The sequence below is a fragment of the Sphaeramia orbicularis genome, chromosome 13 (genome assembly GCF_902148855.1).
Source record: "Sphaeramia orbicularis chromosome 13, fSphaOr1.1, whole genome shotgun sequence".
In the NCBI taxonomy this organism is placed as follows: Eukaryota; Metazoa; Chordata; class Actinopteri; order Kurtiformes; family Apogonidae; genus Sphaeramia; species Sphaeramia orbicularis.
The window spans coordinates 52,570,536-52,586,175 of NC_043969.1; the positions used below are offsets into that span (position 1 = coordinate 52,570,536).

The window sequence follows — 15,640 nt, forward strand, 5'->3', positions numbered from 1 at the left end:
ATTCATCCCGTGGGCCAGATTGGACCCTTTGGCAGGCCAGATTTGGCCCCCGGGCCGCATGTTTGGCACCTGTGGTCTAGGTCGTCACTATCATGTAGAGACCGACAACCATTCACTCACATTCTTTGGATTTCGACTCACCAATTAACCCATAAAAATACATGTGTGTGGATGGTGGGAGGAAGCCAGAGGACCTGGTCTGAGAAAGGCCACCAGCAGCAGGTTTATGTTTTTATAAAGTCTGATATATGGGGCCATTATTGTAGCAATATTATTTGCAAATGCGTGTGGAGAGTTGAGTGTCCGCATCTCAATCTGTCTGTGCGCAGTCGGATTTGCAAATGTGTGAATGAATCTGTAAATGCGTGATGAGATTTGTGTGTCTGTACAACAATCTGCAAATTTGCAAAACAACTTGTGTGTGTGTAATCAGATTTGAAAAGTCAAAGTATTTTCACTACAAGACCCAGAAATACAGATAAATCATTGGTTACAAGTCAAGCGGCTTCTCGATTGGCTCTCTTTACACACGTGAATTTTGCTACACTTCTGCCGTGACAGATCCACAAATGTGCAGCAGGATTTGTCTGTAAAACCAGGGTTTGTGTGCCTGGGCTCAGGCTGCCCTGGGCTCAGGCTCACAGGCTCCCTCATTCCGGCTGCGTTCGGCTTTGCTCGGTCTTGTACCTGACGTGAGTTTAGGTGAGTTGTGCTTGCAAGGTTCACCAACTGCCACTAAAAATCGAAGAAGAAGAAGAAGAAGTTTCACCTGGGCAAGGAAAGATGGCTGCAAACGACGAGACGGGTCAGACGTTTGGGGCTACGAATAATCCATGGGTAAGCGACGTTTAGCTTTAAAACCAAACTCAATGTAACAGATTTATAATGGAATACAAATGGGTCTATGTCTATGGGTACAACCACCACTAAGCCCAGTAATGTCATGTACCCTTAAAATACTGCCAACTGGTGGTATGTAGGCTGTATTACTACCAATGTAAAGAGCGAGCAAAGCCGAATGCAGCCGGAATGAGGGAGCCTTTGAGCCTGAGCCCAGGGCAGCCTGAGCCCAGGCACACAAACCCTGGTTCTACAGACAAATCCTGCTGCGCATTTGTGGATCTGTCACGGCAGAAGTGTAGCAAAATTCACGTGTGTAAAGAGAGCCAATCGAGAAGCCGCTTGACTTGTAACCAATGATTTGTCTGTATTTCTGGGTCTTGTAGTGAAAATACTTTGACTTTTCAAATCTGATTACACACACACAAGTGTTTTTACACATTTGCAGATTGTTGTACAGACACACAAATCTCATCACGCATTTACAGATTCATTCACACATTTGCAAATCCGACTGCGCACAGACAGATTGAGATGCGGACGCTCAACTCTCCACACGCATTTGCAAATAATATTGCTACAATAATGGCCCCATACTGATAGAAGACTGTGTGCTGTGAAAAATGAGGTGGAATTCCAACCTAATACCCGTTAGTGACTGTTTTCAAAAATAATGTTTTCTCTCATGTTGTCCATTAAATTATGTTTAAAGTGTCGTTAAGATCTGATGTGTTAAAGGTGAAGTTTGTGATATTTACTCCCACCTAGTGGTGAACTTGTAGACTCAGAGAACCAACTGAATTCTGTTCACCCTCTCTTAGGGGGACCCTAAAAACCTCCCAGTCCTTCACTAGTGTCAGTCTTTCTTGTCATTCCTTCTGGTCTTTTCTGTTCAGATTGTTGAAACCACTTCTTCAACACATTTGTATAAACTGGCTTTGATGGAATGACACACTTTGATTAATTCTCGTTTTACTCTGTGGTTTGTTGATTAAAGTTTCCTTGTGTGACATTGTCTTTACTGATGTTTAATATCCTCAGAGTTACTTTCAAATCAAATTGGATCATAAAAAAGGAGTATGGTTATTGGCTGAACCCTCATTGAGTCACTCCTATTATTTATTATTTCCCCAAAATCCACAAACATCTGAGGAAACCACCTGTGAATACAGCATGGAGCAAATCCAATCAGTTATCTAGACTGAACCACATCTACAGATGAAACTGGAGTTATTCACACATGTGTTGAACAGACATTTTAGTAGCAGTCATCCCAAACATATGACAGATAACATACCAGCAGGGCAGTCTGAGACTGAACTGGAACTGCTGTGATCCTGATGACATTCACAAACAGACTCAAAACTTCAGACACAGAAGTACTTGGTTCTGCTGCTGATTAGATCATCACTTAGAACTGGATCCATGTCAGATGTTTTCCTCTACTGTTGTCTGATGGTATGGGTGTTGTTCTCAGTCCAACAGGTGGAGGTGGATTCAGGGGAGGAGTCTGTCCTGCTGCCCTGGAAAACCACATTACATATAGAGGACGTCAGTCAGGTCACAGTGGAGTGGACGGTCTGTGGTGACAGGAAGGTCCATGTGTATGAGGACGGCTCTGACAGAACGAATGAACAGGACAATGAATACAGAAACAGAACAGAGATGAATGAAGACCCACTGAGAACTGGAGACCTCAGTCTGACCCTGAAACACCCCACAAACTGGGACACTCACACCTACATCTGCATCGTCTACAACAGAGACAAGCAGATCCTGATGAAGAAACAAGTGGATCTGAAGGTCAAAGGTCAGTGCTGTAGACACAGGTCATTCCTAGTTCTAGAACACTGAGCCCTTCTTAGAGTCAGCATTCTAGACGTGGCTCAGTCCTCTACATACAGGTCAGTGTGCTGAAGGGAAACCACAAACACTGCAGCATTCATTAGGATTAAAATGACAGAAATTGCTCTTTCAAAACTGAAAAATATTTTTATTTTTTCCTGACATTCCAAAGTAAAATAGAATTTGTCAAATATTTTACATCCAGTGTCACATTAACACTATATAGATCAGGATGATAGCATCAACTTATGGGTTTGTTTCTACAGTCCTTTGACACAACAACAGAAACATTCCTTCATTTTCCAAACTGTTGAATCCTCTGGAGGGTTGTAGGGATGCCAGGGCCTATCCTGACTACCAACAAGGAAATGCATGGTTTACTGGGAATATTTGTCTAGGTCAGCACTAACATGTACAGACCCACAACCATTCACTCACATTCTTTTGATTTAAACTCACCAATTAACCCATAAAAATGCATGTATGTGGATGGTGGGAGGAAGCCAGAGGACCTGGGGCCTCATGTATAAAGCGTGCGTACGCACAAAAACCTGGCGTACGCCCTTTTCCACGCTCACGTTCAGATGTATAGAGTGAAATGACCGTGGAAATGTGCGCTCCTCCACGGCAACTCCATAGCTGGTGTACGCACATTTCTAGTGCTTTGGAACCTTTGGCGACACCGGGAAACTGTTAATAATGTGAAAAAGGTCATTCCTCCGATTGATGGGCACATCGGACATACACAGATGAACAAGAAAAGCACTCAGAAAACGCAGACCTCCGCCAAGACAGATCTGCCCCCCATCCCCTCCCCGATCACCACCAAAATTAAATCATTTCTTCCTTGTGCCAGTATCAACATTTCCTAAAAATTTCATGAAAATCCGTCCATAACGTTTTGAGTTATCTTGCTAAGAAACAAACAAACAAACATGAAAACAAACAAGCACGCACGCAAACACACAAAGAAAAGTGATCACAATACCACCTGGTGGAGGTAACAATGAACACACCGGCACGTCATCCCACTGCCAGAGCAGCACATCCACCACCACAACTAGAACCAGAACCAACCAGACCCTGGACCCACCAATGCCAATCCTGTCCGGATGGACATTCAGCAACAACCACATAAAGAGACATGGACACAAAATTCACTGGTTGATAAATACATTTAATGTAGTGTTCATGTCTGTGAGAACATTTATTAGTCTGTCCAGTCGCTCATTGACTCCACAGACTGTCCTCATGATGTCCTCTGGTGACCAGGGTCAGCACGGACCCATGCCGGTCGGACGGGCATCAGCAGCAGGCTGTTGGTGGACCGGAGGATCGGCTAACGCCGGGAAGTCAACAGAAGCCTGTGTGACAGGAGGTTAATACTGGGACTGACCGTCTTCTGTCTCATTGTTGGAAAATAATAATTTAAGTGATAAACACGAGTCAAAGTCTATGATTTCCTCTTTGATATCCTGACATGATCACGCATGAACATTTATCTTGTTTGGCTGTGATCAGACTATTATATGACCTGTAGAATGAACTAATGTGTGAGTTACACAAATACTAAATATATTTTTACCTTGGGGGTGATCTGAGTCAGCCCTGTGAGAAAAGTGTCACAGTAGCGGCGAGTCTCCGCTAAAATGGGCTAAGTTCGTCCTTTTTTCTCCTTCCACCTATTTTGGCCTCCGCTTCGCTTCCACCTTGACGTCATCATCTGATCATGCGGAGGGGAATCCCACCTGCAGACCCCGTTTATACTAATTTGCATATTCAAATATGGGCGTGGAGAGGGAGGAGTCAGGTACTCCAACATATGCGCTCAATTCCACGCTGATTGGGATGAATAAAGGAAATGTACTTGGATTCAGACGTACGCTCAGTTTTATACATCTGGATTTTTTTGTGCGTACGGACTTCTCTGGATTTGGGCGTACACCAGGTTTCAGTATGAAATCCCCGCAAGTCTTTATACATGAGGCCCCTGGTCTGAGAAAGGCCACCAGCAGCAGGTTTATGTTTTTATAGTCTGATATAAGACTGTGTCCTGAGAAAAATGAGGTGGAATTCCAACCCAATACCCGTTAGTGACTGTTTTCAAAAATAATGTTTTCTCTCATGTTGTCCATTAAATTATGTTTAAAGTGTCATTAAGATCTGATGCGTTAAAGGTGAAGTTTGTGATATTTACTCCCACCTAGTGGTGAACTTGTAGACTCAGAACCAAGTGAATTGTGCTCCCCCTCTCTTAGGGGGACACAAAAAACCTCCCAGTCCTTCACTAGTGTCAGTCTTTCTTGTCATTCCTTCTGGTCTTTTCTGTTCAGATTGTTGAAACCACTTCTTCAACACATTTGTATAAACTGGCTTTGATGGAATGACACACTTTGATGAATTCTCCTTTTACTCTGTGCTTTGTTGGTTAAAGTTTATTTGTACAGCATTGTCGTTACTGCTATTTAATATCCTCAGAGTTACTTTCAAATCAAACTGGATCATAGAAAAGGAGTATGGTTATTGGCTGAACCCTCATTGAGTCACTCCTATTATTTATTATTTCCCCAAAATCCACAAACATCTGAGGAAACCACCTGTGAATACAGCATGGAGCAAATCCAATCAGTTATCTAGATTGAACCACATCTACAGATGAAACTGGAGTTATTCACACATGTGTTGAAAAGACATTTTAGTAGCAGTCATCCCAAACATATGACAGATAACATACCAGCAGGGCAGTCTGAGACTGAACTGGAACTGCTCTGATCCTGATGACATTCGAAAACATTAGGCCTGTAACAGTACATATACCACACTGAACTGTTTTGGTATGCACCTGTTCGGTTTGGTACACAGCTGTACCGAAACGGCACAGTATATTGAGAAAAAGAAAAAGGAACGAAAGACGTTGTTCTGATCTTTGACAAATCGCACCCTGCACACACAAAGTGTCCTAAACCATTTATTAGCTGTCCTAAAATCAATAATTAGGTTCATTTTGTTGTCAGTGTTGCTCTTCAGTTTGTTTAAACAGAATACCAGTTTGTCCTCTTGTTAATGTTGCACTTCATGTGGAATTTTTTTATTTTTCTGCAGAATGTGAACTGACAGAACTGTGATTTGATTTTGTTATTTGTTCAAAACTTCCTGTCAGGGAAAGTGCCATACTAATGTTTAAAATACACTTAGTATATTTTATTTATTTTATTTTCTATTTGATTCATAGTAGAATTATATTATTCCTGTTTTTCTATATTTTATTGTCTCCAAAAATTGAGGGAAAAATGTTCAAAATTTCATAAATGCATTAAAGACATTTTGAGTTTTTTTCTTTCTTCCCATATCAAACAGGAAAAAATGAACCGTGACTTTCAAAACCAAAAACGTACCGAACCGAAAATTTTGTGTACTGTTACAGGCCTAGTAAACACACAAAAAACTTCACAGACACACATAAGCACTTGGTTCTGCTGCTGATTAGATCATCACTTAGAACTGGATCCATGGCAGATGTTTTCCTCTACTGTTGTCTGATGGTATGGGTGTTGTTCTCAGTCCAACAGGTGGAGGTGGATTCAGAGGAGGAGTCTGTCCTGCTGCCCTGGAAAACCACATTTCATGTAGAGGACGTCAGTCAGGTCACAGTGGAGTGGATGGACCGTTGTGACAGGAAGGTCCATGTGTATGAGGACGGCTCTGACAGAACTAATGAACAGGACGATAGATACAGAAACAGAACAGAGATGAATGAAGACCCACTGAGAACTGGAGACCTCAGTCTGACCCTGAAACACCCCACAAACCTGGACACTAACACCTACACCTGCACCGTCTACAACAGAGAGAAGGAGATCCTGATGAAGAAACGACTGGATCTGAAGGTCAAAGGTCAGTCCTGTAGACACAGGTCATTCCTAGTTCTAGAACACTGAGCCCTTCTTAGAGTCAGCATTCTAGACGTGGCTCAGTCCTCTACATACAGGTCAGTGTGCTGAAGGGAAACCACAAACACTGCAGCATTCATTAGGATTAAAATGACAGAAATTGCTCTTTGAAAACTCTGAAAAATGTCCTTTTTATTTTTTCCTGAGATTCCAAAGTAAAATAGAATTTGTCAAATATTTTCCATCCAGTCTCTCATTAACACTATATAGATCAGGATGATAGCATCAACTTATAAGTTTATTTCTACAGTCCTTTGACAACAACAGAAATATTCCTTCATTTTCCAAACTGTTGAATCCTCTGGAGGGTTGCAGGGATGCCAGGGCCTATCCTGACTACCAACAAGGAAATGCATGGTTTACTCGGAATATTTGTCTAGGTCATCACTAACATGTAGACAGACAACCATTCACTCACATTCTTTGGATTTAAACTCACCAATTAACCCATAAAAATGCATGTGTGTGGATGGTGGGAGGAAGCCAGAGGACCTGGTCTGAGAAAGGCCACCACCAGCAGGTTTATGTTTTTATAAAGTCTGATAGAAGACTGTGTGCTGTGAAAAATGAGGTGGAATTCCAACCTAATACCTGTTAGTGACCGTTTTCAAAAATAATGTTTTCTCTCATGTTGTCCATTAAATTATGTTTAAAGTAGGGCTGTGCAATTAATCGAAATTCAATTACGATTTCAATTATTACACGCAACGATTACAAAAATTATGTAATCGAGAAAAAACGATTATTAATTTTGAGTCGTTTTAATTCACGTGCACGCAAGCTACCATGAGCTGCTCTGCCCCGCCCCCCTCTCTAAGCTACTGCTGCCAGCTAGCCGGCAGGTCCACCCCAAGAGGAAAGTTGTACCTAGCGGTCTGGAAAAACGGCAGGAGAATTACAGCAGAAGTGCTTGGTAAACAAAAAAGGCAAGTCAAATTTAATTGTATGGAATCACTTTGGGTTTGATGAAGAAGACGAAGAGCAAAAACACATCACGTGCAAAAAGTGTTTCGTAGTTGTGTCCGCACCGACCGCTAACACAACAAACCTTTGTAACCATTTAAAGTTTAACCACCGTTATCATAATCTCATGAAAAACTAAAACACATAAAAACAACTTCGTCCGCAATGCAATCTTCAGTCTCCGAATCTCTTTACGCTGCAACCCCCGTATTAACCTAACCCTAACCCGTATAACCCTAACGTGCGTATTCCAGATGGCTGATGTATACAGAAGGCCTGAACTGAAACCTCACGGCACGCCACTGAATTTACTGTTTCATACTACATTGAACATACTTGAATTTATAATTTGCACTTTACGTGAGGTTTTTTTTTTTTTTTTTATTGCTCCAGTTCTATGGGAAGTCTATAGCAGTTTAATTCCAGTGCATTATTTATTTACAAAAGGAAACATACTTGAATTTACAGTACACTTATTTGCATTCAAAGATTTTTTTGTTTCGTACAAAAGTGAACATACTTTGTTTTAGTGGTTAAAAGCTTTATTTATGTTTAAAGAGCATATTTTACATTATTTTGCAAGAAAAAAATAAACAACTTTAAGGTTAACAAATAATCGTTTTTAATAATCGTGATTTCAATTATCGCTAAAATAATGGTGATTTTTTTTTTTTTTCTATAATCGAGCAGCCCTAGTTTAAAGTGTCGTTAAAATGTGATGCGTTAAAGGTGAAGTTTGTGATATTTACTCCCATCTAGTGGTGAACTTGTAGACTCAGAGAACCAACTGAATTCTGTTCACCCTCTCTTAGGGGGACCCAAAAAACCTCCCAGTCCTTCACTAGTGTCAGTCTTTCTTGTCATTCCTTCTGGTCTTTTCTGTTCAGATTGTTGAAACCACTTCTTCAACACATTTGTATAAACTGGCTTTGATGGAATGACACACTTTGATTAATTCTCGTTTTATTCTGTGGTTTGTTGATTAAAGTTTCCTTGTGTGACATTGTCTTTACTGATGTTTAATATCCTCAGAGTTCCTTTCAAATCCAACTGGATCATAGAAAAGGAGTATGGTTATTGGCTGAACCCTCATTGAGTCACTCCTATTATTTATTATTTCCCCAAAATCCACAAACATCTGAGGAAACCACCTGTGAATACAGCATGGAGCAAATCCAATCAGTTATCTAGATTGAACCACATCTACAGATGAAACTGGAGTTATTCACACATGTGTTGAACAGACATTTTAGTAGCAGTCATCCCAAACATATGACAGATAACATACCAGCAGGGCAGTCTGAGACTGAACTGGAACTGCTGTGATCCTGATGACATTCACAAACAGACTAAAAACTTCAGACACAGAAGCACTTGGTTCTGCTGCTGATTAGATCATCACTTAGAACTGGATCCATGGCAGATGTTTTCCTCTACTGTTGTCTGATGGTATGGTGGTTGTTCTCAGACCAACAGGTGGAGGTGGATTCAGGGGAGGAGTCTGTCCTGCTGCCCTGGAAAACCACATTACATATAGAGGACGTCAGTCAGGTCACAGTGGAGTGGACGGTCTGTGGTGACAGGAAGGTCCATGTGTATGAGGACGGCTCTGACAGAACTAATGAACAGCACAATAGATACAAAAAGAGAACAGAGATGAATGAAGACCCACTGAGAACTGGAGACCTCAGTCTGACCCTGAAACACGCCACAAGCCTGGACAGTGGCATCTACACCTGCACCGTCTACAACAGAGAGAAGGAGATCCTAAAGAGGAAACAAGTGCATCTGGAGGTCAAAGGTCAGTGCTGTAGACACAGGTCATTCCTAGTTCTAGAACACTGAGCCCTTCTTAGAGTCAGCATTCTAGACGTGGCTCAGTCCTCTACATACAGGTCAGTGTGCTGAAGGGAAACCACAAACACTGCAGCATTCATTAGGATTAAAATGACAGAAATTACTCTTTCAAAACTCTGAAAAATGTTCTTATTTTTTCCAGACATTCCAAAGTAAAAGGTAATTTGTAAAATACTTTACATAAAGTCTCACATTAACACTACTAGCGGCTTTGTACCCGTGGTGCCATTGTATGATAGCGCCCTCCCATGGTGCAACAGTGGCATTGCACCCGTACACCCTCCCGTGTTGCAACATCGGGACATGCGTTGGACACAGAACATCCATAATAGTAGGATATAGTTTGAGATATTTACTCCCTCCTTGTGGTGAACTTGTAGACTCAGAGAACCAACTGAATTCTGTTCACCCTCTCTTTGGGGGGACACAAAAAACCTCCCAGTCCTTCACTAGTGTCAGTCTTTCTTGTCATTCCTTCTGGTCTTTTCTGTTCAGATTGTTGAAACCACTTCTTCAACACATTTGTATAAACTGGCTTTGATGGAATGACACACTTTGATTAATTCTCGTTTTACTCTGTGGTTTGTTGGTTAAAGTTTCCTTGTGTGACATTGTCTTTACTGATGTTTAATATCCTCAGAGTTACTTTCAAATCAAACTGGATCATATAAAAGGAGTATGGTTATTGGCTGAACCCTCATTGAGTCACTCCTATTACCGTACTTTCCGGGCTATAAGTCACACCTGAGTATAAGCTGCAGGTGTCCACGTTGTGACATGAGATATTTACACAGAAAGATGTTAAACAAAGATTATTTAAATATTTATTTCCGTACCTTAACTGCTTTTTTCCAAACAGTGGCTGTAACACAGCAGTAAAATGGCAGGAACACGGCTGGTTTAAAACCCAGAAAAGTCATTGATCTGTATCTTCCTCTTCCTTCTGCTCATTAAACCACTGCAGTCGTCTCCTTCAGTGTTGGAGTTGAACAGTCTAAAAGACACCGTCACACTCCTTCTCAGTCTCTCCTCCGTTGTTGCTTAACGACACTTCCATGCTGCAGCTCTATTTCCTTCTTAGACAGACACATTGACTACTTTTAACTTAAAAGCTGCAAAATATGCATTTCTTCGTGTGTTTTCCATGATGAGGGTTTGTGCATGACACGCAAAATGATTGTTAAAAGTTAAGCTTAAAACTTCTCCTCTTCGCATCACCTCTTCCACCCGTCTGTCTCACTGTTGCGCTTCCTGCTAGAGCGCCCCCTGGAGGTCCTTAGCCCGTATGAATCTATACTGGAGCTGCATCGCTGGATAAGCCGCAGGGTTCAAAACGAGAAAAAAGTAGCGGCTTATAGTCCGGAAAGTACGGTATTTATTCTTTCCTCAAAATCCACAAACATCTGAGGAAACCACCTGTGAATACAGCATGGAGCAAATCCAATCAGTATCTAGATTTAATCACATCTACAGATGAAACTGGAGTTATTCACACATGTGTTGAACAGACATTTTAGTCATTTTATATGACAGATAACATACCAGCAGGGCAGTCTGAGACTGAACTGGAACTGCTGTGATCCTGATGACATTCACAAACAGACTAAAAACTACAGACACACAGAAGCACTTGGTTCTGCTGCTGATTAGATCATCACTTAGAACTGGATCCATGACAGATGTTTTCCTCTACTGTTGTCTGATGGTATGGGTGTTGTTCTCAGTCCAACAGGTGGAGGTGGTTTCAGGGGAGGAGTCTGTCCTGCTGCCCTGGAAAACCACATTACATATAGAGGACGTCAGTCAGCTCACAGTGGAGTGGACGGACTGTTATAACAGGAAGGTCCATGTGTATGAGGACGGCTCTGACAGAACTAATGAACAGGACGATGAATACAGAAACAGAACAGAGATGAATGAAGACCCACTGAGAACTGGAGACCTCAGTCTGACCCTGAAACACCACACAGAACAGGACAATGACACCTACACCTGCACCGTCTACAACAGAGACAAGCAGATCCTGAAGAGGAAACAAGTGCGTCTGGATGTCAGAGGTCAGTCCTGTAGACACAGGTCATTCCTAGTTCTAGAACACTGAGCCCTTCTTTCCCCCTTCCCTGTCGAACCTCCACAATCACAAATAGCACAATGTGGAGTTACTCATGGTGCAGATTTTAATGATCTATATTTTAGTATTTTTAATCAGGCTGGATAATCCATCCATCCCTGTCCAGCTGTGACACATAGCATTTCCTACATATTCCATGGGGTTTCCTCCTCGTTGGACCTGCCCAAAACACCTTGTGCCACATGTACTTAGTAACACTGTTGTGACAAAGCAGGGATGCACAGATTCCGATACGAGTATCGGGCATCGACTCCAATACTCAGTGTGTGTACTTGTATTCATACTCCTAAAAGTAGTCCGATAAAAGTGCACCGATACCACTTACTGTGACATTCACAGTTCAGTGCAGCAGGTATGCGGCGGTCAGGGCTCGTGACTGCGACTGAATTACGGTCGCATGCGCCTGAGAATTTCGGTAGTGCGACTGTTTTTGAGATTACGATCGCACGGTGCGCCAATAAAAAAATGAGCGAAAATTAATACGTGCGCCTAGAATAATGGCTGCAGAAGTAACTCGTCAGCTGAAAATAAACAAGCTCCACGCCCCGCTGACTGAAGCGGAAAATCTAGTCCCCGCCCCCTCGCGTGCGCAGGTGGCATAAATAAAGGGATCAAATAACTCCACCGACGTTTGAAACAATCTCCCGCCAAACCCGGTTAGTAGCGCTGGCGTTGTTCCAAGTATTTTCCCATGACGTAATGTATCCTGCAAGTCAGATGATCATGTTGCGCGAATCAACTTGCTACACGATCAGCTGACCATAACCAGCGAATCGAGGGGCTAATGAATAAACAACAAGCGGTATCCAGACGTGTACATGATTCGTCAAAAGTTTCTTCCTCAAAAGTTGGTTGTTGCAAATAATGGTGTGATTCGTCTTTCTTCTCCAAGAACCAACTAAAGTATATACCACACATTGACAATTGTTTTGCACCTGTGTCAATGTAAGCTTTTTCTTTCATACTCTATTCAAATACTTTATTCTAGGTTGTTAACATTGCTTAAATACATATAGGAATATTACTTGGTATGGCCAAGAGTTTTGCTTGTTCTCCAAATTTTTTATATAATAGTGGTGTGCCTAGATTTTAGCCTGTGCTCCTAACTTTTTAGGGTTAGGAGCACAGTGCTCCTAGGTCAAAAAGTTAATTTTGAGCCCTGGGCGGTGGAATAATGTGTGGGGAGTGTGGAGATTTTTCAAAATAAATGACGGTGATAAAAGTAAGGCTGACTGACAGTAACGTTAAAGACACAGACAGATACGAACACAGCCTTCTGTCCGTCCTCTGGGTTTATTCCATCCATTTTCCAGGTGCTGGCTGATGAGTACCCAGACAGAGAATACCACCAGGTATTTTGCGGTGCGGACCGCAGCCAGCGGAAGTGAAAACAAAACTTATGTCTCATTTCTCTTTTCTTTTCCTGCTGAAGCTTCGCTTTTAAACCTTACCAGAGAAAATGCTGCAGCATTAGTATCACAGTAGTGTTACCTCTGTCGTCTCCATGTTGGTTATTACTGACTTTCTTCTTCTTCTTCATTAAACTTTCCTCTTCTTCGTGGTATTTGTCCAGTATGGTTAATTCAGAGCGGCGCCCCCTCGTGGATTAACTGACAAACGCTCATTCCAACACATTAAATGTCAGTAGCAGCACTTTGTTCCAGTCAGACTAATGACAACGACAATAAAGCACATTTACAAAAGGAACTAAGAACTGGAATGGGATTATTAAGGACTCGTATCAGTACTCGGTATCAGCCAGTACTCAAATGTAAGTACTCGTACTCGGTCTGGAAAAAAGTGGTATCGGTGCGTCCCTATGACCAAGTGTTGGTTCTAGACAAACTGTGACTTGTACAGAGGTCTAATAATAGAAAAACCCCCAGGTTCAGATCCAGACCAGTCCTCCCAGTAAGACCCCTCCTGGTCTCATGGTCATTGCCCATGTGAATGTTGAAGTTTCTTAGTAGAACAGTGGAGTCCCTGAGGGGAGCACCTTCCAGCACACCACCAACAGACTCCAAGAAGGCCGGCAGGGTCCACATGGGACAGACAACAGTCACAACCTGTTCCTGAACTGAAGCTCCGCCCTCTCATTCAATGGGGTGAACTCCAACATAAAGCCACTGAGCCAGAGTTCTACCAGAGGTGTGGAGCAGGTGGAGGAACCCCACACCTGCTCCACACCTCACACCCTGAACAACTCCTGAATTTAAAAAAGAAAAAAGAAAAAAAAAGTCCCACCACCCTTGAGCAGATGGGTTCCAGAGCCCAGGTCCAGTCTGTACCTCTGAACCATCTGCCACAGCTCCGCCTCCTTCCCCACCTGAACAGTAGCATTCTGTGTCCTAGAGCCAGTTTAGACGACCATGGATTTGTGAGTGTAGTCATCTAATCAGCCTTCTCTGCTGTTCCTGGTCACAGAACTGAAGTCGAGCAATTATTCAGTCTTTTCCTTTTAAAGAGGCTGATTTTCCTCCATATAGAAGATCTGATGATAAAAAACTGTCTCATGTTTATGTCATGTTTCCTCCCAGTTCAACAGGTGGAGGTGGAGGAGGGGGCGTGGTCAGCCCTGCTGCCCTTCAGAACGACCCCTGACCTGCCTCAGGACGCCAGAGTGGTGTGGGGGTCCTATACTTATGAGGGGCAATACTTGAAATACCAGAAATACATACATGTCCATGTGTATAAGAAGAAGTCAGCTCAACCTGGTGAACAGGACTATAGATACAGAAACAGAACAAAGATGAATGAAGACCCATGGACGACTGGAGACTGCAGTCTGACCCTGAATGACCTCCAACAGGACGACTTTGGAACATATGAGTGTGAAGTCATCAGACGTGGAGTCACCCTGAGAAGGAAAACAGTGGAGCTGAAGGTCAAAGGTCAGAGTTCAGATGCAGGTCAGAGGTCATTTGTGTCTCTGTCCTCTGTCTCCTCTGCAGACAGATCTCAGATCACATATCAGTTTCCTCCAATGAGCTCAGATGCAGAAGCAGAAGAAGCTGTTTGATTGATCTGTTGCATGTGTTTCTATTTATCAGTCCAACTCCTAAACTGAGGCTTGATCTTATTCCTCTTGAATATATGAAACAGGTCAATACAATAGAAATAGACACACTTCAAACCACTCAGACTGTGCTTTTAGACTCTTCATTATTGTATTTCTAGTGTTTGTTTCTCTGTGATGACAGTCTGTCCTCCAAACTGAAGAAAATCCAGACAATCAAATCCAAACCACTGCAGCAAAATCAGACAAATGAACACTGTCAGAGAGGATGGATTTTCCAACAGGATGATGATCTGAACCCTATCTGTAAATCCACCATGGACGCCCTCACAGACTCCAGCTGAAGGTTTGGAACGGACCTCACAGTCCCAGACTTGAACATCATTGAACATCTGTGGGTAGATCTGAAGAGCTACGTATGAAGACCAACCAAGAATATTTAAGAACTAGAGTTCATTTACAGACAAGAATGGGAGAAAATCCCAAACACAAGAACTGGAAGACTTTCAGCTGCTCCCAAAAGTATTTTAGTTTAGTTTGTATCGTGGACAATCCCAATTAATGAACTGTATCAATAAGAGTAAAAAGTTGCAGCTTTAGCCGACATGTCTATTATCCTGCTGTAGTCCTCAGCCTGATGACAATAGGAACCCTAAAAAAACAATAGTACAGCACAGTAATTAAAAAAAGAGACTTAAGACAGCTAAGAGACCAGATAAATCAGTAAAGATAAACAGATTGTGATGGACACAGCCACACATGGGAACATCTGTACAAACACACTATCACCTTATTAGTTTTCATATCTCATTCTTTCTGTAACTTTGGTGGGCAGCTCATGGTCTTCAGTGTCAGTCAGTCCTTTAACATACACCATGTAGTTTATTTTGTATTTCTGTATTTTAATCATATACTGTTGTATAGATGCTCATATATGAACAGTGTAGGGGGACCATTACATTATTGTTGTTCTGTTCTGTTAATCCTCGGTTCCTTTGTTTGAGTTTCCGTGTGGTGGAGTTTCCTGTCGCCATCCTG

At 42.2% G+C, this 15,640-nt stretch overlaps 1 protein-coding gene across 1 annotated transcript in view; it reads left to right on the top strand.

Annotated features, from left to right (window-relative positions):
* LOC115431255 (uncharacterized) overlaps positions 1-15,640 on the top strand; it is a 202,326-nt gene that overhangs the window by 28,880 nt on the left and 157,806 nt on the right. Inside the window, exon 10 of the mRNA XM_030151499.1 lies at positions 2,318-2,325. Within this exon, the coding sequence (XP_030007359.1) occupies positions 2,318-2,325 (8 nt within the window). The remainder of the gene's footprint in view (positions 1-2,317; positions 2,326-15,640) is intronic.